Source organism: Elephas maximus, chromosome 1, assembly GCF_024166365.1.
Source record: "Elephas maximus indicus isolate mEleMax1 chromosome 1, mEleMax1 primary haplotype, whole genome shotgun sequence".
In the NCBI taxonomy this organism is placed as follows: Eukaryota; Metazoa; Chordata; class Mammalia; order Proboscidea; family Elephantidae; genus Elephas; species Elephas maximus.
This window is the reverse complement of record NC_064819.1, coordinates 205,475,765-205,499,130: the sequence shown is the minus strand read 5'-3', so window position 1 is coordinate 205,499,130 and position 23,366 is coordinate 205,475,765. Positions and strand designations below refer to the sequence as shown.

Below are 23,366 nucleotides of genomic sequence, written 5' to 3'. Positions count from 1 at the left end.
TGGTGGATTCGAGTTGCTGAACTGTTAGCACCTGTGCTCTTAAATACTGCACCACCTAGGAAGGTAATACACTACAAAAGCTAACAAACAAGCAAAAAGAACTAAAGCAAACATTTAAAAAACTGTAAAAATTCTAGAACAGAAAAATACCATAACTGAAATTAACAAATCAATCAATGAGTTAAGTGACAGATTAGATATAGCCAAAGAAAGAATAAAGAAAATAAAATATTTGCCAAGAGGAAATATCCAAAATGAAAACAAAGAGACTAAAGGATAAAAAACACTGAAAAGAGAATCACTGTGAGTAGGAACTGCAAAAGTTCTAACATACTTGTAATTGTAGTCCCATTAAGAAAGATGAGAGAGAATGGGGCAGAAGCAATATTAAAAGAGATCATTAATGGGAATTTTCTAAAATTGTCAAAAGACATCAAGATCTACATCCAAGAAACTATACAAGCTCAAGGTGGGATAAATGCAAAGAAAACCACACCTAAGCAATCATAGTAAAACTACTGAAAGTAAAAGATGGAAATGAGTATTACAGTCAGAGAAAAAGGGCAAATTTTATTTAAAAGACTGTTAGCTGACGTATCAACAAAAATAATGGATGTTATAAGACAATGGATAATATCTTAGAGTGGGAAAAGACATCTACCAATCTAGAATTTTATTCCCAGAGAAAGTGTGCTTTAGAAATAAAGACATTTCAGATGAAAGAAAAAAATAAAAAAAAAACACTGAACCAAGTCATCACTGCATTAAATAAATCATACATGTAATCTCAGAGATGCAGGAAGAAATGAGTATATATAAATGTATAAAACAATAATGATAATTCTTATGGGATTTAAATTATACAGGATAAAATATATAATAGCAGCATATATTCAAGAGCAGTACAAAAGTACTTAAACCATTCTAAGGTTCTCAAACTCCCCAAAAAGAGATAAAAGTACTAACATGCATTGCACTTTGACTAGGCCAAAGATGTATACTCAATAATAACCAGTGAAACAATGAAAAGTAAGGTGAAAATAACAAGTTAATGGCAAGGGGCAGTGTAATGACAAAAATACCCAGTCCAAAAGAAGGGAAGCAAGTAGAGAAAAAGAAATATAGAACAGGCAGGACAAACAGAATGCACATTTTAAAACAGCATATTTAAACCCAAATGTATCACTAATTACATTAAATACACCCACTCCTCACTTATCGATGTGTTAAGTTCCAAACACCAGGTTTTTATGTAAAAATCAACATTATGGGAAAATGGAGGATGACCACATGTGGTCACAAAATGGAGGATGACTACATCATTACATAACTGCCAAATTTTGTCATTACATAATGGCCAATTACATTATTACATAACTGCCAAACCACTGAGAATCACGGCCTACACAAATTGACACATAACCTTAACCATAGCCAGTGTTACTCACCTTGCACCTCAGCATTCATTACTGCTAGATGTACATTATTAATGTGCAAAATAGTCAGATAGTCGATTTTTTACTATTGTTGTAGATGTAAAATGTCAGATAATGAGATAGTTGATAAATGAGGTGTAAGTGTATGAAAGAACAAAATACTCCACTGAAAAGACAAACATAATCAAACTGAATGATAAAAAAAAAATTACCTATCTGCTGCTTGAAAGAGACACATCTAAAATATAAACACATAAAAAAAAAACACATAGAAAATTAAAATTTAAGAGAACGGAATATTATAAGCCATATGAACACTGAAAAAGATGGCTATACAGGTTTTAGTATTAGTCAAAGTAGAATTGAAGATAAAAAGGATTAATTGAGAGAAAAAGGGATGTTTTATTATAAAGAAGGTTTCGATTCACCAGGAAGATATAAAATCTTCCCAAAATGATCTATATCTAAAATGTTTTTATTTATGTATTTATTTTAGGGGGGAATCTTAAGCTAATTCTAGAATTTATATGGAAATGCATAGAACCAAGAATGGCCAAGATGATCTTGAAGAAGAACAAATCAGGAGATTTTATCAATGGGAGAAAATATTTACAACATACATAACAATCAACGTTTCTGTGAGGTGTGGAAACCCTTGCAGAAAACAATTTGGCTTTTGGTTCTGATTCCTAAGAGCTGGATCACTCCTGAGGCCAATGAGTGGGGGCTGGCCAGACTAAGAGGGACCACCTCGGGGCCTGATGCTGACTAAACCTCAGGAGACATGATATAATCTATCACATGATGAGGTCAATAAAAGCCTTGGAAGATAGAGGCTCTGTTGAGGTTTCTGGGTGGCGAGAGTAAATATTTGCTCTCATGAGGGTAAGTATGTCCTCTGGGGACATGAAAGCTTTGTGCCAAAACCCCTCCTGGACCTCACCCTATGTTTTTGTATCCTTTATTCTGCTAGATTAAAGATAGCCCTTTTCCTGGAGATTGTCAGTCATTGCATCAGATTATCAGACCTAAGAAACACAGAAGGGGCTGGTAACCACTGACCTAGCCCCAGGTGAATGGGAATGAGAGAGAGAAGGGGCTAGTAGCTGCTTACTTAACCCTAAGTAAATGGTGATGAAAGAGAGAGTCAGTACCCACTCACCTAGCCCCAGATAAGTGGGTATGAGAGAGAAAAGGTTATGCTGGCAGTGGGGGTCTGAGCTGACCAGAGAAGGGAAGCTGAGATTTCCACAGGATGCAGATGGCATGTGGAGTGGAATTTATTATCCACCATATATTTAGTATCAGAAGTAGGTGATCTTAGCCTCCCTGGCCTGGTTTGATACAACTGGCGATGAGTGTGGGATTTGCTTGAGTGGTCTTGATTTTGCATTATCAAAAATATATAACGAATCCTACAAATCAATATACAAAAAAAAAAAAAAAAACTTCATTAGACAATTATCAAAGAGGATGTTTACATCGCTGGTAAACACCTGAAAAAATGTTCAAACTCAATAGTAATTAAGGAAATGCAAGTTAAAACCACAGTAAGCTACCACTACACACTTATCAGAATTGCTAAGATGTAAGAGTTAATGAGTACGGAGAGCAACTGAATACTGAACTGTGATAATTGTTGGTGGGAGTGTAAATTATTTTAACTCCTTTGAGAGTTCGAATTTTCTACTAAAACTGAACATAAATTTAAAAATAAAGTAGCCCAGCAGCTTTATTCCTAAGTATATACTAACCAGAAAATTATGTACATATGCACCAAAAAAACAGGTACAAGAATACTCAGTTCAGTGTTATTACATATTTTTATGCAAACATCACACACCTTCTACATTTGTTTACCAACTGCATCCTCCTCCCACGAGGTATTTTCATAAGTGCTGTTATGCCAATTTTTTTTATATGTTGCTGAAACATGAAACATGAAAATACCTTGTGAGGGGGGAGGCGTGGTTGGCAAACAAATGTAGAAGGCATGCATTATTTGCATAAATATCGAGTAATTATATTAAAAAATAAGTACAACCCAAATGTTCTGCCACAGAAAAATGGATAAACTGTTTTATATTCAGATAATGAAATAAACAATGAAAATGATCAAAATACACTTAAATGCAACAACCTAATGAAATCTCAAGATACAATGTTAAGTGAAAGAATGCAGGAGGGTATGACGGGCTTTCTGAGGTGCCAAGAATGTAATAATGTTCTATTTTTTACTAGGATAATGGTTGCACAGAGGTTCACTTATGATAAGTCATTGAGTTGTACATTTACATTAGTTATTTTTCTTCATCTGTACTATAGTTCAATATAGAAAGTTAAAAAGAAATTATTTTTCTTTTAAATGCATAAGAACCCAACAGCACTGTACTCAGAATGGAATGATTTTTAAAACTTCTAAGCAAATAATACCAGCGGATGCACTGACATAATGTGTACCATCTTCCATACACTGTTCTAAACACTTTACAAATAAAACTCATTCAATCTTCCCAATAATCTTATGATACAGATACTGTGAACATCCCATCTGATAAATAAGGAGCATAAGGCCCAGAGAGATTAAGTAACTTGTTAGGTCACACAGCTAATAAGTGAATAATATAGAATGGTGCCAGGTTCTACAGTCTACTGCCTCTTAGAGCAAAACTCCTGGAGTTTGAAGTGTCAGATTCATCAGTTGTGAATACATTTAAAATGAAATAATATTGTTCCCTCTACACACTTGAATGGAGCCCTGGTGGTACAGTTGTTAAGGTTCAGCAGCTAACCAAAAGGTCAGCAGTTTGAATTCACCAGCTGCTCCTTGGAAACCCTACGTGGCTCCCTGGAAACCCTACTCTGCCCTATAGGTTCTCTGTAAGTCAGAATCAACTTGACGCAAGGCAATGGTTTTATATACTTGAATGTAAAATATATATATATATTTGAATGTAAACATATTAAGTAGTTTGCTTTACCACTTTTATAATACATATTTTTATGTTTTGTGTAAATTTTTTTTATTTTAACTCATGATAACAATGATTAAAGATGAATTTTAAACATAACTCATTTACAACATACAAAAACAATTAAAAATGGTCATTAGACAAGCTAGGGTTGAATCCCAATTCTATTAGTTATAATTTCTCTGACTGTCAATTTCCTTGTCTTTCAATTGGGAAAAACCAAGACTAACCAAACAGAATGTTCCGAGAATGAAGGGGCATGGCATTGTTGTTACGAACTAACTAAGCTATTAATTAGGTATAAAAGCCAGGCCATTTGCAAACTAAGTAAATCCTAGAAGTCTTAGGACCCAAAAATATCTCACTTTAAATTTACATTTTAGAGACTTGAAAGCCAAAAAATGTTCAATAACTTGACAAAAGTACCACTCTCAGTAAGACTAGCTTCAGGAACTTGAACTCACGGCTTTAGGTTACAAAGTTTAGTGTTTCTTGAAAAATGTTTGATCCTCATTTTTTTTTCTTTCTCCTTTCCCTTCTCTCACTCCACATAAAATATGCAAACTGAATTTCTAAAAATAATATATTATTGCCACTTAATAAATATATTTATTTCATTTTGAAAGATTCACAGCTAATAGAGACAATCTATTTTTAAACAGCCTATGTTCTCCAAATCACTGTTTTTTTTTTTTTTTGACATGAATAATCTGTAAAAAGCTTTTGTATGTATCTTGTCTGCAAGTTTGAGAAAGGCTTTTTTCTTGTGTTCTCTCATGCATCCATACATGGACACTTGGGGGCAACATAGTCAATGAAAGAAATGACAATATTTCTCAATTATTTCATTTGTAGGCCATTGAATTATTTTTATAATGCTTAATGGTTTTGCAATGACTAAAAGATACTTAGAGAGAAAAGTTTAGAATGTTGGTTCTGGCCATTCCATACAGCTATCACACAAATTCCTACCAGTTTCATGTTCATACCTTTTGTTTTATTTTAACTTAAAGACTATTCTGTACTCCTGAGTAATACAGGTCTGGAAAAATAGAAAATAAAAATTACTTAGTAAGTAAAATGATTAATACTAACATTTTCCAAATAAAACTAAAAGCAAATTAAAATTAAGTTTTAGTTTAATTGAAAAAGCAATAACACATGTCTCAAATACATGCAAATAAACTGTATTTCTATCACATAGAAAAACAACTTTTTTCTAAGATTTAATGACCTTTTTTAAATCAAGGCGTTCTTTAGACCTCTGTATTACGGCAGCATCTCCTTTTATGAGAATGCTTTCCACACTTTTGTGAATGACTGAGTTCTTTCATCTGACTGGACACAGCTGGCAAGTGCCATAATGAGAAAGGGAAATGAAGGGTTTTATTTCCCCCCTCCTGGAAAACCAAGGCATGTATAAATCATATTTCAAATTGAAAAAGCATTAGTTGCTTGCCTTACTCCGCCAACTACACATCTTAATATAAAGGATGTTTTCTACTGTCTTTTGAATAAATTATATTGAGTATAAAGTTCTATCAATAATGTGTGGTTTTCTAAAACACTAAGGAGCCCTCGTGTCGCAGTAGTTAAAAGCGATCAAAAGGTTGGTGGTTCAAAACCACCAGTGGCTCTGTGGGAGAAAGATGTGGCAGTTTGCTTCCCTAGAGATTTACAGCCTTGGAAACCCTATGGGGTCACTATGAGTCAGAATCAACTTGAGGGCAGTGGGTGTGGGCTTCCTAAAACACTAGTGGCATAAATATATATTTTGCATATTTAATTGATTTAAAAAATTAGACCAGATCGACCAATTCTGAAACAGAAAGTTTAGTTAAAATGTGCAATAAAATATGTGCATTTAGTTTGTGGAGAAAGATCCCAAATAGTTGGGCATGCAAGAGAACAATAAGCTGCCTTAGCACACATGGAAGCTGGAAGGAACTTTGAGCTCAACTAAGCCTTTCATTTTTCACATGTGAAAACTGGTGCCCAGAGGGATGATTGACTCAAAGTTGCTCAAGCAGGAGTGATGAACCATCTATGTCCTCACTTCCAGGACTTCTGTTTCCAGGCCACGCTGTGCTCCCTAGCAGTGTGAATGGCATGTAGGAGAAATTCAGGAAGGCTCAAAGGAACAAGCTAATGAAGGAATGAAAACACATCAGAACTCTTTCTTCTTTGCCCTCTAATTTTTCTCTCAAAATATCACAAGATAACAAATAAGTGTCAGTATTTGTTTTTCCATTATAAATGTAACCAGTTTACTAAGGGGAGAAGAGAAATAATTCTAAAGTGTATACATGAAAAGAAATCTTGTTCCTACCCCATCCAAGTTTTCCTCCCAGAGGCATCCGTTGTTAAGTTTCTTGTGTGTACTTCTAGCAATTTTCTATTAGTGTGTGTGAATGTATGTATGGGTTTAGATGAATGGTACTGCAGCGTATCTTTTCTTAACTTAAAATCTGTTGAAAATCATTCCAGATTTGTGTGCATAGAGCTACCTCATTCTTTTAAATGACTGTGCAGTACTCTACTGTATTTATTTAAAATAACATATCCAATAATTCACCAACTACTGAGCTCATGAAGTTTCTGCTTTTTTTTTTTATATTACAAACAATGCTAAAAAAAACATATTTATATATGTCTTTAAACTATGATTTGCTAAGGTCAAGAGTATGTAAAATATTGACTACTTGGTAGCATTAGATATCAAGGTTTGATCCACTAAGGCACATGGTAGCCTATTCATATCTACCTACATCTGGACCCATGGAAACATACCCCCACATCAGACTAACCCTGGACAGTTACCTCCTATCTCAGGGGGAAAAGAGATTCTGAGAGCTCAAATATCTTAAATCTCCTTCAGTATATTCAGTTATTGTGTAAACTCTTTTCTTGAATAGAATCCTCTTCTTGTGTGTGTAAAGCAGTGGTTTATTTATGATGATTTTTATCTTGTAGAAAGAAAACTTTATGTATTTATTATTCATATGTTAATTATGACAATATAAAACATGGGGGGGTAATATAAGAAAAAAAAATCTGAACAGCAATTTTAATGAAACATTTTATGTGAGTTCACCAACCACCAGAAAGCAAAAACTAAAATAAACCTTACCTCGTTTTTTTAAAAAGGAAAATTCGTCAAAACCTCATTGCCAAACTTTATTTTTTCCATCTTCTCCTTACTAATACCAGAAAGAAAGGCAGAAAAGAATAAAGGAGGAAAGAGAGAGAGAGAAAGAGGGAGGGAGGGAAGACAGGGAAAGACGGAAAAGAAGGAAGGAAGAAACTTCGTAGGACAAACTTTCTTTAATGGTATATTGACTGAGGCAATTATTTTCGTATTTCTATACTATATGCAAATAAATCTATAAAGTATTCATGAAAGGATTTAAAATTTCAGAATATTGGAGTATTTATACAGTAGTATAAATAAGATATAAATAAGAATTATATATCATTTAGTAGATCATATGTCCTTTTTTGTGGCGTACCATTTTTAGAAACACAAACACTTCCCCTTATTCCCCATACTTGAGCTGTTATAAACCCTCAGAGAAGATGCTAGCAGGAATGCTCTGCACCACGTGGGATCCCACCCATCTCTGGATTAGAACAAATGAATTGCATCAAATCCCACTACAAGGGTGAGGTGAGGCTGTGTACTTGGGCAAAGTCTCAGTGCAGATACTCAATGGATAATCTAAAAAACATCTTCTTCTCAGAATTCCCAACTTAGCTATCAACATGTTTTCAATTATTCTCCAAAGAAACCAGAATTAGAGTTGAGGATATATTCAGTAAAATAATACAGAAAATCTAAGATAGTGATTGGCACTTAGGAAAAACACATGTGCCCTGTAGTCTGAAAGTACCCAGTTACAATGAACACAAAATGTTTCCCTTTTCTCTCAAGGAATGCTACATTCCTGAGATCAGGCATAAACCCATCATGAGAGAAATGGGGTGAGGCTGGGGACCTTCCCATGGGGGTGATAGTCTTTCCGGGGAAAAATTCTCCAAAATCCAAGGCCTTGTTTTATTTTTGTTTTTTCTTGGCAGTGGGAACATTTTTGGTTTATAGGGATGGGAGAGGTGAAAGAATAAAAACAAATACATACTAATAATTCTTTATTAATCTTGTCAGGGTAAGTTACAAAATTTGGAAAGGAAACAGGCATTCTGCAAGTATTCCAATAGCCTCATTTTACAGATGAAAAAACAGAGCCTTCCAAAGTTTAAGAAATTTTCCTCAATTCCAACAGGCAATTTCTGGAAGTTCTGAGCCACTATTCGAGGTTTCCTGAAGCCCAGAGCATTTCCCATGACACCATATTTTGTAAATGTTCAAGCCCATCACAGCTTGTGACCATTTCTCTCTTGAGCCAAATGGCTACTGGGATCTGGGGCCGCTGTCCAAGCTCTCTAAGAACTCTTGCCTTAACTCCTAGGGGCTCTAAGCTCAAATGATGATGAAGAAGATGCCAATGCTATGATTTAACTAGTCCTCTCAGTCCTGTAAGTAGTTTAATTGACCTATGGGAAAATTTAGGCCTCTTTAACATTACGTTTTTTAAGAACACCGTTACAAATGTATTATTTCAAAATAACAACAATGTCTTCAACTGGTCATCATCATAAATATCTATGAGGACATAAGATTAAGTTTTGCTCTTGAATTCCTGGTTTTCTTGAATTCCAAGTTGCATAAGGTCATTTCTTCTATGGAGTTTTACTTCACTGTCACCTCCCTTCCAAATTTCTCCTTTTTTCCTTCTTCCATTACTCTGCACAGACTACTCATTTGTTCGAATGTCTTTCTACCAGAATATAAGCTGCTTGAAGGTGGGAATCATATTTTACCTATCTTTTTATTCACCTCAACAAACACAGCCTTTGACTGTAGAAAGCATGCAGTAATACTTTATGAATAAAAATTTGACACTTTCATGTTTATATACAAATGGAGTTAAAAAAAAAAAACCCAAATTGATAAGAATACTAGAAAAAGTTGCATCTAAAAAGGATATTAAAAATAACCCAGTACAACCAATTCCTTTTATAGATGAAGAAACTGGTCAAGAGTAAATGAGTGGCTCAAAGTCACCCAGCTAGTCAGCATCTGAATGACGATGCTGACCCTGGTTCCCTGTCTCTATCTGCTGCCCTTTTTAGTACACACCACACAATCAATCTCTAAATAGAAATTAGCTCACTTGGATACTACATGATTCTTGGGAAAGTAGAAAAGTATAAATACCTTGACTATACACTAGAACTTTGACACATTTTCATGTTCTGCATTCAAATCACTAACAATGCCTGAACCATAGTAGATATTGAGTCAATTTTGGTTTATACATGCCCTTTTCCCTTCTCCCACCCCACTAAAAAAATGTTTGCATCAACCGCTTTAAATACTGGCAATTTATCAAGCAAGCATCATCTCACAAATTGAAGTGCGGATGTTGACAGAACCACCTAGGGTGCTTGTAGGAGCCAATGTTACTGAGCCAAAGCCTACTCCCGTGTATATGACAGAAGGGCACCCTAAAGTGCATTCGGAGAAGAAATGGGGATGTCACCAGAGGGGCACAGGGGTGGAGGATGGTCTCATTGCTCTGTGAGGGGCCCAATAAATCCTCAAATTCTAAACTCCTCTTTCCTCAGCCAGATGTGCCTCCTAAAAAGGAGTCTTTCACTCATCTATTTGGACTTCTCTTTGGATGCATGAGCTGAATCCATAGGAAGGTGGGTTCTTTGGATAAGAATTTCTGTACATAGTTAAGTTACCCGCTTCAGCAATGGGAGTTGAACTACTTAGAATACCTGTTAGCTTCTACATTTCGATGTTTTGAATTCTGTTCTGATGCTTAATTTGGACAAATATAAAAAAAAAATTTGGACAGTTCTCTTTAATATAACGAATCCCTTTTAGTCTTGCTTGGATTAGTTCACCACTTAATAAATTCCTTCCAACACTATGTTCTGTGAGTCAACAAGCAGCTTCCCCTGTGATTTGAGCCTGGCTAACAACAAATTAGACTTTGGAAGATTAATTACTAGGCGGAGGCATTTTCCAGGTGGCACATTCCCACTCTGAGGAAACTTGGTCATTTTACATGAGCATCTGTTTGCAGTAAGACGTTCTTTGGCTGAAATAACACAAGTCAACATTTGGAATGCCCTCCTCTGTACCATTGATGTGTTGATTTCTAGATTATATTTTAAGCTGGACTAACCCCCCAAATATGTTTCAAAGACAGTTGAAAATGCTATGTTTGAAATTTATTTAACATCTATACTATATGAAGGGTAGTAAAATATCAAACGTTTTAACTAGATACTTATGAAGAACTGACAATGGGTAGCTTTGTGTTGGACACCATGCAGAGCATTAAAAGATGCAATGGGTGTAATTATTTTCCCTAAATTGATGCCAGTCCCTGACACAACCTGGATTTTTCCACCCTTGCTCTAAGTAACTTTATTAAAAAATATATATATATTTCTCCCAGCTAATTTGCAGACATATAATTACTACTGGTTTTGTCTCCTGCTGTTCAATTGAGTATTCTGAAATCAGAGAGCTTATAGTGTCGTATAAAAATCTTTATAAAAGGATATAGGTTTTGGAGTTGCAACTACAGTAAGTCCTCCAGTTATCAATCCAGTTTACAGACAGCTTGTACTTGCCCTTTAATGTTGTGTAAATTTGCCCTCACTTTGATACTGTTGAACCAACCCCTATTTGCAACAAATTCTTCATCACGATCACCTTCACTTGCTGCATGTGCAGCTTTTAAATCATTGAAAAGGCTTGGAGCCTTTTCTTGGAATAAAGTAAGGCTAGATAAGAACCATATGCACCTGTCCCAACTTAGACCTACAAACTCGACTTAAACACAGACTTAGGAACGGATCTTATTCCTAATCCAGGGACTGCCTGCAGTTAACTTTGGGCTTCTACTTGAGACAAAAAGCAACTTCATTTTATTAGGGAAGATGTCAATCAACATGTAACTACTGACACCCATCTTTGTTTCACCAGCCAGTAATAAAAGATGAAGCAGAGGAAATGGAGGAGCTGCGGTTATGTACTTGCAACACACAAAGTCCTTGTTTTCCCACTAGGCGCTGCAGAAAAGCAATTGTCCATTCACAGCACATCCTCTGCATTTGAGAGCTAATATTTTTGCAGTTCCTAACTTGGTACATTACAGTCTTATGCAGTTAATTTTGTTACCCCTTGGAAATACACTATATGTTTGAATACCTTGCTTAATATCCCTGCTACCTGACCCAGTTTTAAAAGATTTCTGGTTCTCAATGCTGAGAACTGAAACTTTAAAAACATCAAGTAAGCAATTTTGTAAACAGTAATGGTTTCAAATAATCCTAATTTGTGATTGTGTAACTTTAAAAAGGGGAAATTCATGTTAACCATGTATCACTTGAATTGCTCTTACAAAAATTGGTTCTTTGGATAGGAAAGATTTTCAGCAAGCGTTTCCCTCAATACAGGATAATAATATGCCAACAACGTCAGCCCTGGGCTGAACTGCCCTGCTTCCTGCAGGGCTTAGCGTGTTACTGTATATGAATGCATGTGCTTTCTTTCCTGGGCAGAGAGGTTTACTCTGACATTGCAACAGTCTTGCAGGCTAGAGCACAGGAAGAACAGTATCTATAGATCCTTTATTAGCCCTCAGGCTCCATCACTTAAGTCACTAATTAAATATCTCACTCTGCATTCGACTGTTATAGAAAAGATAATTAGAAAATTTACAATGGCAAGAAAGAAGTTTTTATTTTCCTTTATTAAAAAAATAAGATAGAAATTACTGGTCATACAACTCAGCACCTACATCTCCTCTGTTCCTCTATTGACTTCTAAATCCTAACTTTTTTTTTAATGACACAAGATGATAAAGTCAATTTTCCCCAAGAATTCATTTTTTCTGACACACTTTCTAGAGATTTGTCCATCTTCAATCTCGTTACCAGCTCCTCCCCCTCCTTCTACTAATTTTATTTTGAAGTTTGATATCAACCAACATGACAAACTCAAAAGAAAAAAAAAAGTGTTTCTTTCGTCTCTTTTCCATAGCCCACATCAATCCCTTTACCGACATATTTTTCACCCTATCCCACCAGAAACGAAAATGACTCAACTGTAAGATTTATGTTAGAGAAGAAATATTGCATTCACAATAAAATAAATAAATTTAAAAAGCCTTGCTCAGTCGGGGCTCAAAGTACATTAAGAATCTCGGAGTCTGTCATTACACCCGCTGGAATGAAACCCTGTTGCCTTCAAAAGGTTAATTCAGGGTAAGTGATAATGTTTAGTCAAGTCGCGTAGAAAAAGGAAGGAAATTCAAAAGCTAGTTGCTATAGTAACAATCACAGGCAAAAAATATATATATGTACAGGTTCATTTTAAATAAATATCCTGCCGTCTGTGATTTCACTCGAGAAAAATTAGCTTGCCGCTTAAATTTGTTGTACATACCTCAACCATTAAACAAGACATTTAACCATAGTGGCAGTTCTGTGACCTTTGAATGCCGTGAAATCTCTGAACGGTGCTGCTTGTTCATGAAGACTTGTGCTGCAGAATCCAGCAACTTCATCCAGGATTAGGAATATAATTAAGGCAAAAAAAAAAAAAAAAGAAGAAAAAGAAAGAAGCACAAGAGCGCACAGAGAGATCGAGAAAGAAGGAAGGTAGAAAGATTCTCTGTGGGTGAGTACACCACTTTTCTCCCAGACAAGGGCTGGGACCGAGCCGAGCCTGCTGCAGTGCCCAGACCTTCCGAGTGGCTTGGGGAGCAGGCAGCCCTGCGAGGCTGGGGCGCGCTGTCAGTTGCCAGAGGCAAGGAAAAGCAGAGACCAATCGGCTTCAACTTTGGCAGCTTGCTGGAGTGGAGCCTTTTCTGTTTATGTTTCCTCATTTCAGGAGTGACGTCAAAGGATTTAGTTTTTCCTCTGCATGTGCTATTAATTTTAAAGTACTGTACTATGAGAAGAATGTGTGCCTGTGGTTAACCTGGGCACCCCACTCTCAGGAGAACCCAAGAAACATTTTCTGTATTCAGAAATACATTCAAAACATTTTAAATACCTTGCAGTTGGGTGTAACAACAACAAAAAAAAAAGTCATAAAACAAACACAAAACCCCGAGTTAAAAAATAGCAGCAAGATTTATATTCTTTGCACATGTGAGTGTATATGTACGTGTGCCCACTTCACAGCTGTTGCTTATTTTTGAGATAGATTCATTTCCCTGACCTAAAAATGAATTATTAGTTAATCTGTATGGACATGGATGAAGACTTGTGCAAATGAGCTGCTGAACAATATTATGTGTGGTGGAAAATAGAAATCACCTATCAGTTTATGCAGCTGGTCCTGGCTTCCCTGACTTTCCTCCAGTTTATGTAGTGAAGTCCAGGATTTTCCATGCTAGGGAGATCCTTCCTGCAACTTCCCACAGGGAGTCATTCAAGAAGCAGGGCACAGGAGTGTATGCACACTTGCCTGTGGTACTGGCTGATCCTCTCCCCCAAAGTGCATAAACCCAAAAAACCCATGAAGGAACACTTATTTAGATTACTTCCTCAACCAGGGGCCCCAACTTATCCCTGTTTCTCTTCCAACTCTGGAAAACCTCCATGGTAGCCATCTGTTGTTTCTGCTTCCCCTATATTATCCCCACCTCCTGGACTCTGCTAACAACCTCTTCTTTTCTTTTGGGAAATTTCTTTCCTTTATATATGGATCACATAGTCTCCTGCCCCATCCCCCAACTCTAGAGGAGCGTGTGACCCAGGCTGGCCAATCGGATTTCTCCATTGCTCTGGGCACAGAAAATGTTTTAGAGGTAGGAACAACAGTCAAGAAAGGCCAGAGTTCTTTTTCAAGGATTAATATTGACTCTTTGGAAAAGAAGGTATTTATATCTCTAATCTAGAGATTAAGAAAGACTGTAGTCGTTGGGGTTCATCTTTGGTGTTGAAGATAGAGTGGTGAAGAAAATAGCGTCCACTCTCATGGAGTTTACATGCTGGGGAGGGGGAAAGAAGAACAATAAGAATAAGTAAATATATAATCTCAGATGATAATAGGGGCTTTAAATAAAGAAGGGTAAGTGAACAGAGTTTATGTGCACGCTATTTGAGGCAGGATAGTTAAGGAAGCACTCTGATAAAGCAACTTTGAGCAGAGGTCTGAGTGGTGTAAAGAAGCAGGTCATAGGTTTCTTTGCCTTCTAAGCAGTATAAAGGTGAATACTTGGTACGTTCAAGGAGCAAAAAGAGAAATAGGGTGACTGGGAGATAATGAGACTGGGGGTGGGGGGGAATGAGTTCAGAGGTATGTCTAGGGCAAGATGAGGAAGTGTCCTGTCGGCCATGTAAAATATTTGGATTCTGTCCTGAGTTGACTCATAGTCTAAGTTGGGAAACCTATCAGAGGGTTTTGAGCTGAGGAATGCCCATGATCTGACTTAAATTTTAAAAGAATTTCTCTGACTTTTGTGTAGAAAATTGATTCTAGGGAGCAAGGGTAGAAGCAAGGACAGCAATAATGAAGGAATTGTGATAATGGCTTGAATTTGGGTGAAAGCAGTGGAGGAGGTGAAAGGCCCAGGTTTTGGATATGTGTGTGTGTATTTGTAGATATAGTTGTCAGGATTTGAAGCTGTGAGAAGTGAGAGAAAGGAATAACGAATGATTTCAAAATTCCTGGCTTCAGGAAACTAGAACAGACTTGACCTTTATTGGGATGGTAAAAACTGGGAGAAGAACCTGGTACTGGGTATTATAAAGAGTGGTTGTGGACCTTAATTCAACAACAACAAAGATTTATCCATTGCTCACTCTGTACCAAACACTGTTCTATATGTTGGAGACAAAGCAACAGAAAAAAAAAAAAACCCACAAAATTCCTTGCCCTCTTGAACTTACGTTCTTAAGAGCAGAGACATACCATTAAAGGAAATTTAAAAAATATGTAGGATATTAAATGGTGATAATATTCTAGAGGAAAAAAATGGAAAAAGGATTACTGGTCAGATAAAAAAAAAAAAAAAAAACAGAGCTTATAAATTTAAGTAGAGTATCCAGGGAAGGTATCTCTCGAAAGATGACATTTGAGCACAAACTTGAAGGGGAAGAAGAGCATTACAGGCAGAGCAAACACCCAGCACAAAAGCAATGAGGTGGGAGGATGGCTGGTAATTAGTTGGAGATGGCAAAGGATCTAGAAGGAGCACATCTTGTGGGGCTTTCTAGATCATTAAAAGGACTGTGATTTTTAATCAATAAAAAGGAGTTTTAAGCAAAGGGATGAAGTGATCTGATTTACATTTTAATAAGATCTATCTGGCCTCTGTGTGGAGGTCAGGGTGGAAACAGGGGCACTAATAAAGGAATGCTTGAAGATAGATATCTTAGGCATTAGTGAGCTGAAATGGACTGGGACTGGCCATTCTGAATTGGACCATCATATGGTTTACTATGAGAGGGATGAAAAAATGAAGAGGAGTGGTGTCACATTCATTGTCAAAAAGAACATTTCAAAATCTGTTCTGAAATACGACACTGTCAGTGATGGAATAATATCCATATGCCTACGAGGAAGGTTAGTTAATATGACTATTATTCAAATTTATGCACCAACCAGTAGTGTCAAAGATGAAGAAATTGAAGACTTTTACCAACTTCTGCAGTCTGAAATTGATCAAACATGCAATCAAGATACACTGATAATCACTGATGATTGGAATGTGAAAGTTGTAAACAAAAAAGAAGGTTCAGTAGTTGGAAAATATGGCCTTGGTGATAGAAACCATGCTGAAGACCTCATGACAGAATTTTGCAAGACCATCTAACTGTTCATCGGAAATAATCTTTTTTCAACAACGTAAATGGCAACTAGACATATGGACCTCACCAGATGCAATACACACAAATCAAATCAACCACATCCGTGGAAACAGAAAATGGAGAAGTTCAGTATTATCAGTCAGAACAAGGCCTGGGGCTGACTATGGAACAGACCATCAATTGCTCATATGCAAGTTCAAGTTGAAGCTAAAGAACATTGAAACAAGTCCACGAGAGCCAAAGTATGACCTTGAGTGTATCCCACCTGAATTTAGAAACCAACTTAAGAATATATTCGATGCACTGAATGCTAATGACTGAAGACCAGAGTAGTTGTGGGATAACATCAAGGACATCATACATAAAGAGAACAAAAAGTCATTAAAATGACAGAAAAGAAAGAAAAGACCAAAATGAGTGTCAGAAGAGACTGAAATTTATTCTTGAACATAAAGTATCTAAAGTCGAAGGAAGAAATGATGAAGTAAAAGAGCTGAACAGAAGATTTCAAAGGGTGGCTTGAAAAGACAAAGTAAAGTATTATAATGACATGTGCAAAGATCTGGAGCTAAAAACCAAAAATAAAGAACATGCTTGGCATTTCTCAAGTTGAAAGAATTGAAGAAAAAATTCAAGCCTCGAGTTGCAATACTGAAGGATTTTACGGGTGAAATATTGAACAACAAAGGATGCATCAAAAGAAGATGGAAGGAATACAGAGCCACTGCACCAAAGAATTGGTTGATGTTCAATCATTTCAGGAGGTAGCATATGATCAAGAACTGATGATATTGAAGGAAGAAATCCAAGTTGCACTGAAGGCACTGATGAAAAACAAGCCTTCAGGAATTGACAGAATACCAATTGAGATGTTTCAACAAACAGATGCAATGCTGGAAGTGCTCACTTGTTTATGCCAAGAAATTTCTAAGACAGCTGCCTGGCCAACTGACTGGAAGAGATCCATATATGAGCCCATTCCAAAGAAAGGTGATGCAAGAGAAAATGGAAATTTTTGAACACTATCATTAATATCACAGGCAAGTAAAATTTTGTTGCAGATAATCCAAAAATGGTTGCAGCAGTACATCAACAGGGAACTGCTAGAAATTCAAGCTGAATTCAGAAGAGGATGTGGAATGAGGGATATCATTGCTGATATCACATGGATCTTGGCTGAAAGCAGAGAGTACCAGAAATATGTCTACCTATGTTTTATAGAATATGCAAAGGCATTTGACGTGTGGACATGATAATTGGGTTGGAATGTGAAAGTTGTAAACAAAAAAGAAGGATCAGTAGTTGGAAAATATGGCCTTACCAAAATTATGGGTAACACTGCTAAGAATGGGAATTCTAGAGTGCTTAATTGTGTTCATTTGGAACCTGTACATAGAACAAGAGGCAGTCATTTGAACAGAACAAGGGGATACTACATGGTTTAAAATCAAGAAAGATGTGCGTCAAGGTTGTGTCCTTTCCTCATACTTTTGCAATCTGTATGCTGAGCAAATAATATGAGAAGTTGGATTAGATGGAAGAGCATCAGGTTTGGAGAAAGATGCATTAACAACCTGCAATATGGCAATGACACAATCTTGCTTGCTGAAAACAAAAAGGACTAGAAGCACTTACTGATGAAGCTCAAAGACCACAGCCTTCAGTATGTATTACACCTCAACATAAAGAAAACAAAAGTCTTCACAGCTGGACCGACTAATAAGCAACATCATGATAAACGGAGAAAATGTTGAAGTTGTCAAGGATTGCCATTACTTTGATCCACAATCCATGCCCATGGAAGCAGTATTGAAGAAATTAAACATCTTGTTGCATTGGGCAAATCTGCTGTAAAAGATCTCTTTAGAGTGTTGAAAAGCAAAGACATCACCTTGAGGACTAAGGTGGGCTTGACCCAAGCCATTTTATTTTCAGTCACCTCATATGCATGCAAAAGCTGGACTATCAGTAAGAAGACCAAAGAAGAGTTGATGCGTTTGAACTATAGTGTTGGCAAAGAATATTGAATATACTATGGACTGCCAGACAAAGGAACAAGTCTGTCTTGTAAGAAGTATAGCCAGAATGCTCCTTAGAAGCAAGGTTGGCGAGAATTCGTCATACATACTTTGGACATGTTATCAAGAGCGACCAGTCTATTGGAGAAGGACAAGGTGCTTGGTAAAGCACAGGGTCAGCTAAAAAGAAGACCCTTAATGAGATGTTTTGACACAGTTGCTACAATGGCAGGCTAAAACATAGTGAAGATTTTGAGGATGGCCCAGGACTGGGCAGTGTTTCATTATGTTGTACATATGGTCGCTATGAGTTGGAACCAACTCAAGGACACCTAACAACAACAATAAAGGATACATTGCAATAAAACAAGCAAAAGATGATGGTGATATTGACCAGAATGGTTTTGTTAGAGGTGGTGAGAGCGGTTGGCTTCTGACTATATTTTTATGTTAAAGACAGTGTTGTTATTGTTGTTAGGTGCTGTCGAGTCGTTTCTAACCCACAGCAATCCTATAGATCAGAGTGGAACTGCCATATAGGGTTTCCAAGGAGTGGCTGGTGTATTTGAACTGCTGACCTTTTTGGTTAGCAGCTGAGCTCTTAACCACTATGCCAACAGCTCCATGGTGACTTAGGAGAATAGGATTTTTTTAATGGATTGGATACTAATTGTAAAGGAGAGAGATGGTTAACTGGAACCCATGACATCTCCAAAAACCTGGCACTATCAACTAAAAGAAGGAAGTTGGAATTGACCAAGAGAAAGGGGGAGGAGCAGTTCTTGTGGGGAAGATGAAAAGTTTATATTGAATATATTAACTTTACCTTTAAGATACCTGCATGCAAATGTTGAGTAGGCAGTTGGATATATAAGCCTGGAGTTCAGGGAACAGTTCTGGTCTATAAATACAATTTGGAAGTGATTGTGTATGTATGATATTTAAAGCCATGAGACTGGCTTTAAATGAGCTGAGATTACAAAGAGAATGACTTTAGTTGGAAAAGCACCAGGCAGTCCAATATTAAGAAGCCAGGAATATGTCAAAGAACCAGCACAGGAGATTAATAAGTCTTCCCCATCCATGAGGTAAGAGAAAAACTAAGAGAATGCCGTATCTTGGAAGCCAAATAAAATATATCAGGGATTGTCTCTGTAAAATGCAAGTTAGATGAAGATTGATAATTGATACTTGAACTTGGAATGTGTTATCATTTGTGCCCTTGACAAATGTATGTTCAGGGCAGTAGAAAGGATGAAAACTCAAGAGAAAATAAGAGAAGGATCAGAGACAGAGAGGATAGGCAATTATTTCCAGGTGTTTTTCTCTAAATAGAACAGAGAAGTGGGGCCATAATTAGAAGGGAAAGTGGAGTCAAGGGAGAGATGTTGTTTTTGTTTGTCTGTTTTGTTTTTTAACATAGGAGAAATATAGCAGTACGATTGAACACTGATGGAAAAGATCTGGTTGAAAGGAATTAGTGATGCAGAAGAGAGAGGGAAAAATTGCTGGAGCACAAAGGGAATGTGTGGTAGGCAGAATGGCCCTCAAAGATGTCCATGCTCTAGTCTCTGGAACCTGTGAATAACAAAATGCTACACTACATAACAAGAGAGGATTTGCAGATATAAATTAAGTTATGGACCTTAAAATAGGGATATTATCCTGGATTATTTTAGTGCGTCCAGTCTATTTATATAAACTCTTAAAAGAAGAGGTCAGAGAGATTCCAAGTGTGAGAAGGATTCAATGCTCTGCTGCTGTCTCTGAGATGGAAGGACCATATGCAAGGAAATTTAGCAGCTATGGGCAGCCCTCAGCTAACATCAGCAAGGAAATGGGCACCTCACTCCTACAACCATAAACGACTGGACGCTGCCAGCAACCTGAATCAGCTTAGAAATGGATTCTTCCCCAGAGCCTCCTAGAAGGAACTCAGCCCTGCCAATGCCTGATTTCCACCTTATGACCCTCTAAGCAGAGGACCCATGTAAGCCACCTAGAGAACTGTGAACTAGTAAGTTTGTGGTAATTTGTTAGAGTTGTGATAGAAACTTAATACGGAGTGATTGTCTTTAGAAAAGAACATGGATGGTTCATCTATAGAAACAAAAGGGAAGGCAGAGTATATAGCTCAGGAGCTGGTAAGTGGGTGGCAATGGTGGTGAAAACTCTCTCCTGACTGTGTCTAATTTCTCAGTGAAATAAGAGTTAGGATTATTGGCGAAGAGAGAGAACAGGAGAAGTGGTGGAGGTTTGGGGAGAGAGAAGATACAAAATAGCCATCCAGGAGAGTAGAGAGTAGGGATTACCAGTTCTCAGTTCCCAATTGCTGTTGAGTTAATTCTATTTTATGGAAACCCCATGTGTAACAGAGTAGAACTGTGCTCCACAGGGTTTTCAATGATTGATCTTTTGGAAGTAGATCACCAGGTCTCTCTTCCAATATAATTCATTGTCAGGAAGCACTAAGTGCTCACTTGAGTTCAGTCATCATAAGCACAGCACGTTACCTTTACAATACCTGTAAGATATCCAAACAGAAATGTCACATAGGCGGGATAATATTCTGGAGAGTCATTGACAGATAAAGTGGTATGGGAAGCCATGGAAGGGCATGAGATCACTTAAAGAATGAGAGGGGTTAAATTCTGGGACCGTCCAATGTTTAGACACTGGGAAGTTGAAAGGATTCAGCAAAGGAGACCACAAAGGAGTGGCCACAAAGGCAAACATACAACCAAGCTAGTGGTCATTCAGAGGTGAAGTTCCAACATTCAGTTATGTGAGTCAATGAATTCTTTTTTTGCCTGAGGCCATTTGAATTGAGTTTCTGTTACTTGTAACAGGAAGAATTTGTTCTAGCAAATAAAATTCAATAGATAGTGGTCATGTCTCTTGGAGGTGACTGTCAACAATCTTCTCCCTGACATACACACACACACATATATCTCTCCTGAAAGTAATATATATATGTGTGTATACATATATATATAAATTTTTATCAACTAAATGTAATAATATCCATATATGACAACCAAGTTTAAAAATACTATATTATTAACTGGTCCGCAGAGTTGCCGTCATTTAATACATACTTTGGAATGTTCTTTGAAGCACAGCATTTGAAGTAATCACACTTTGTGCAATTTGTTAGTTGTAAAAATACTTTAAAAGGAGCAGCAACCTGATTTCAACCTGTTCATTTTCTTCCGAACTTTTTTTTCTCAGATTTCCTTCTTAAATGGCCCATGACTTACAGAAATGACCACTCTCAATAATTTTTTTTCCTTTACAATTCATCACTCTATTTTCTTTATTAATGGAATAGAAAATACAATTCTTTTGCTGTATATCTGGGGTGGTAAATTTCTCAGAGAATTTATAGATATTTATTTATGCAAGAAATACTCATTGAAGAACCCAGTGGTATATACTCAATGTACAGAGCTGACGAAGATCAATAGCATGAGGTCTCCATCTTTAAAATTCATATACTCTGCATCAAGTAGAAGACTTATCTTCTGATAGTAGTAATAAGAGGAAAGATGTAACAAGGGTTTTAAAGATAGAAAAAGTGTAATGGAAATTGAGAGGAAGGGAAGGTTACTTCCACCTGGTGACAATTGGAAAGACTTTGTAGAAAGATTCATTTGTCTTGTACCAGGAAGACACATCGTACATTGAGGGACTGATTTCTGTGTTCATTATGATGGGAGTATAGGATATGGAAAAGGAATAATATATTGTGACCTCAACATGGCAGGTTGGTACAAATTAAAAGAAAGTCAAATTTGGAATTTGACCTTTATTCATTAGGCAATGAGGAATTATTACAGGTTTGCAAGTAAGGAAGTAATACAAAAAACCAAATATAGCAGTAGTGTATTCCTATTAGTAAAATGCTCTAATGCTGGATGTTATTGTTGTTGTTAGATGCCGTCAAGGTTCTGACTCATAGCGACCCTATGTACAACAGAATGAAACACTGCCTCGTCCTGCGCCATCCCCACAATCATTGCTACATTTGAACCCATTGTTGCAGACACTGTGTCAGTCCATCTCATTGAGGGCCTTCCTCTTTTTTGCTGACCCTCTGCCTTACCAGGAAACCCTGGTGGCAGAGTGGTTAAGTGCTATGGCTACTAACCAAAAGGTCAGTAGTTCAAATCCACCAGATGCTCCTTGGATACTCTATGGGCAGTTCTACTCTGTCCTATAGGGTCGCTATGAGTTGGAATCGACTCGACGGCAACAGGTTTGATGCTGATTTTCTACCTTGCCAAGCACGATGTCCTTCTCCAGGGACTGATCCCTCCTGAAAACATGTCCAAGGTAAATGAGACCAAGTCTCATCATCCTAGCTTTCAAGGAACACTCTGACTCTACTTTTTCCAAGACAGATTTGCCTGTTCTTCTGGCAGTCCATGGTATAGTCAATATTCTTTCCCAACACCAAAATTCAAATGCATCAATTCTTCTTCAGTCTTCCTTATTCATTGTCCAGCTTTCACATGCATATGAGACAATTGAAAATATCATGGCTTGGGTCAGGTGCACCTTAGTCCTCAAAATGACATCTTTGTTTTTCAACACTTTAAAGAGGTCTTTTGCTGCAGATTTGCCCAGTGCAATGTGTCTTTTGCTTTCTTGACTGCTGCTTCTATGGGCATTGATTATGGATCCAAGCAAAAGGAAATCCTTGACAACTTCAATCCTTTCTCTGTTTATCATGATGTTGCTTATTGGTCCAGTTGTGAGGATTTTTGTTTGCTTTATGTTGAGATGTAATCCATACTATCTTGGTTATCTAGTGTTGCTCTAACAGAAATACCACAAGTGGTTGACTTGAACAAACAGAAGTTTATTCTCTCACAGTCTAGTACGGTAGAAGCCAAAATTCAGGGCGTCAGCTCCAGGGGAGGGCTTTCTCTGTTTGCTCTTGAGGAATATCCTTGTCATCAATCTTCCCCTGGTCTAGGAGCTTCTCCATGAAGGAACCGTAGGTCCAAAGGACATGCTCTGCTCTCAGT

At 37.1% G+C, this 23,366-nt stretch overlaps 1 protein-coding gene across 1 annotated transcript in view; it reads right to left on the bottom strand.

Moving 5' to 3' along the window:
- The window catches only part of PDE7B (phosphodiesterase 7B), a 377,838-nt gene extending 364,534 nt beyond the window's left edge, over positions 1 to 13,304 (bottom strand). The window contains exon 1 of the mRNA XM_049901729.1: positions 12,939 to 13,304. Within this exon, the coding sequence (XP_049757686.1) occupies positions 12,939 to 12,959 (21 nt within the window). The 5' untranslated portion in view covers positions 12,960 to 13,304. The remainder of the gene's footprint in view (positions 1 to 12,938) is intronic.
- Positions 13,305 to 23,366: the final 10,062 nt, after the last annotated feature.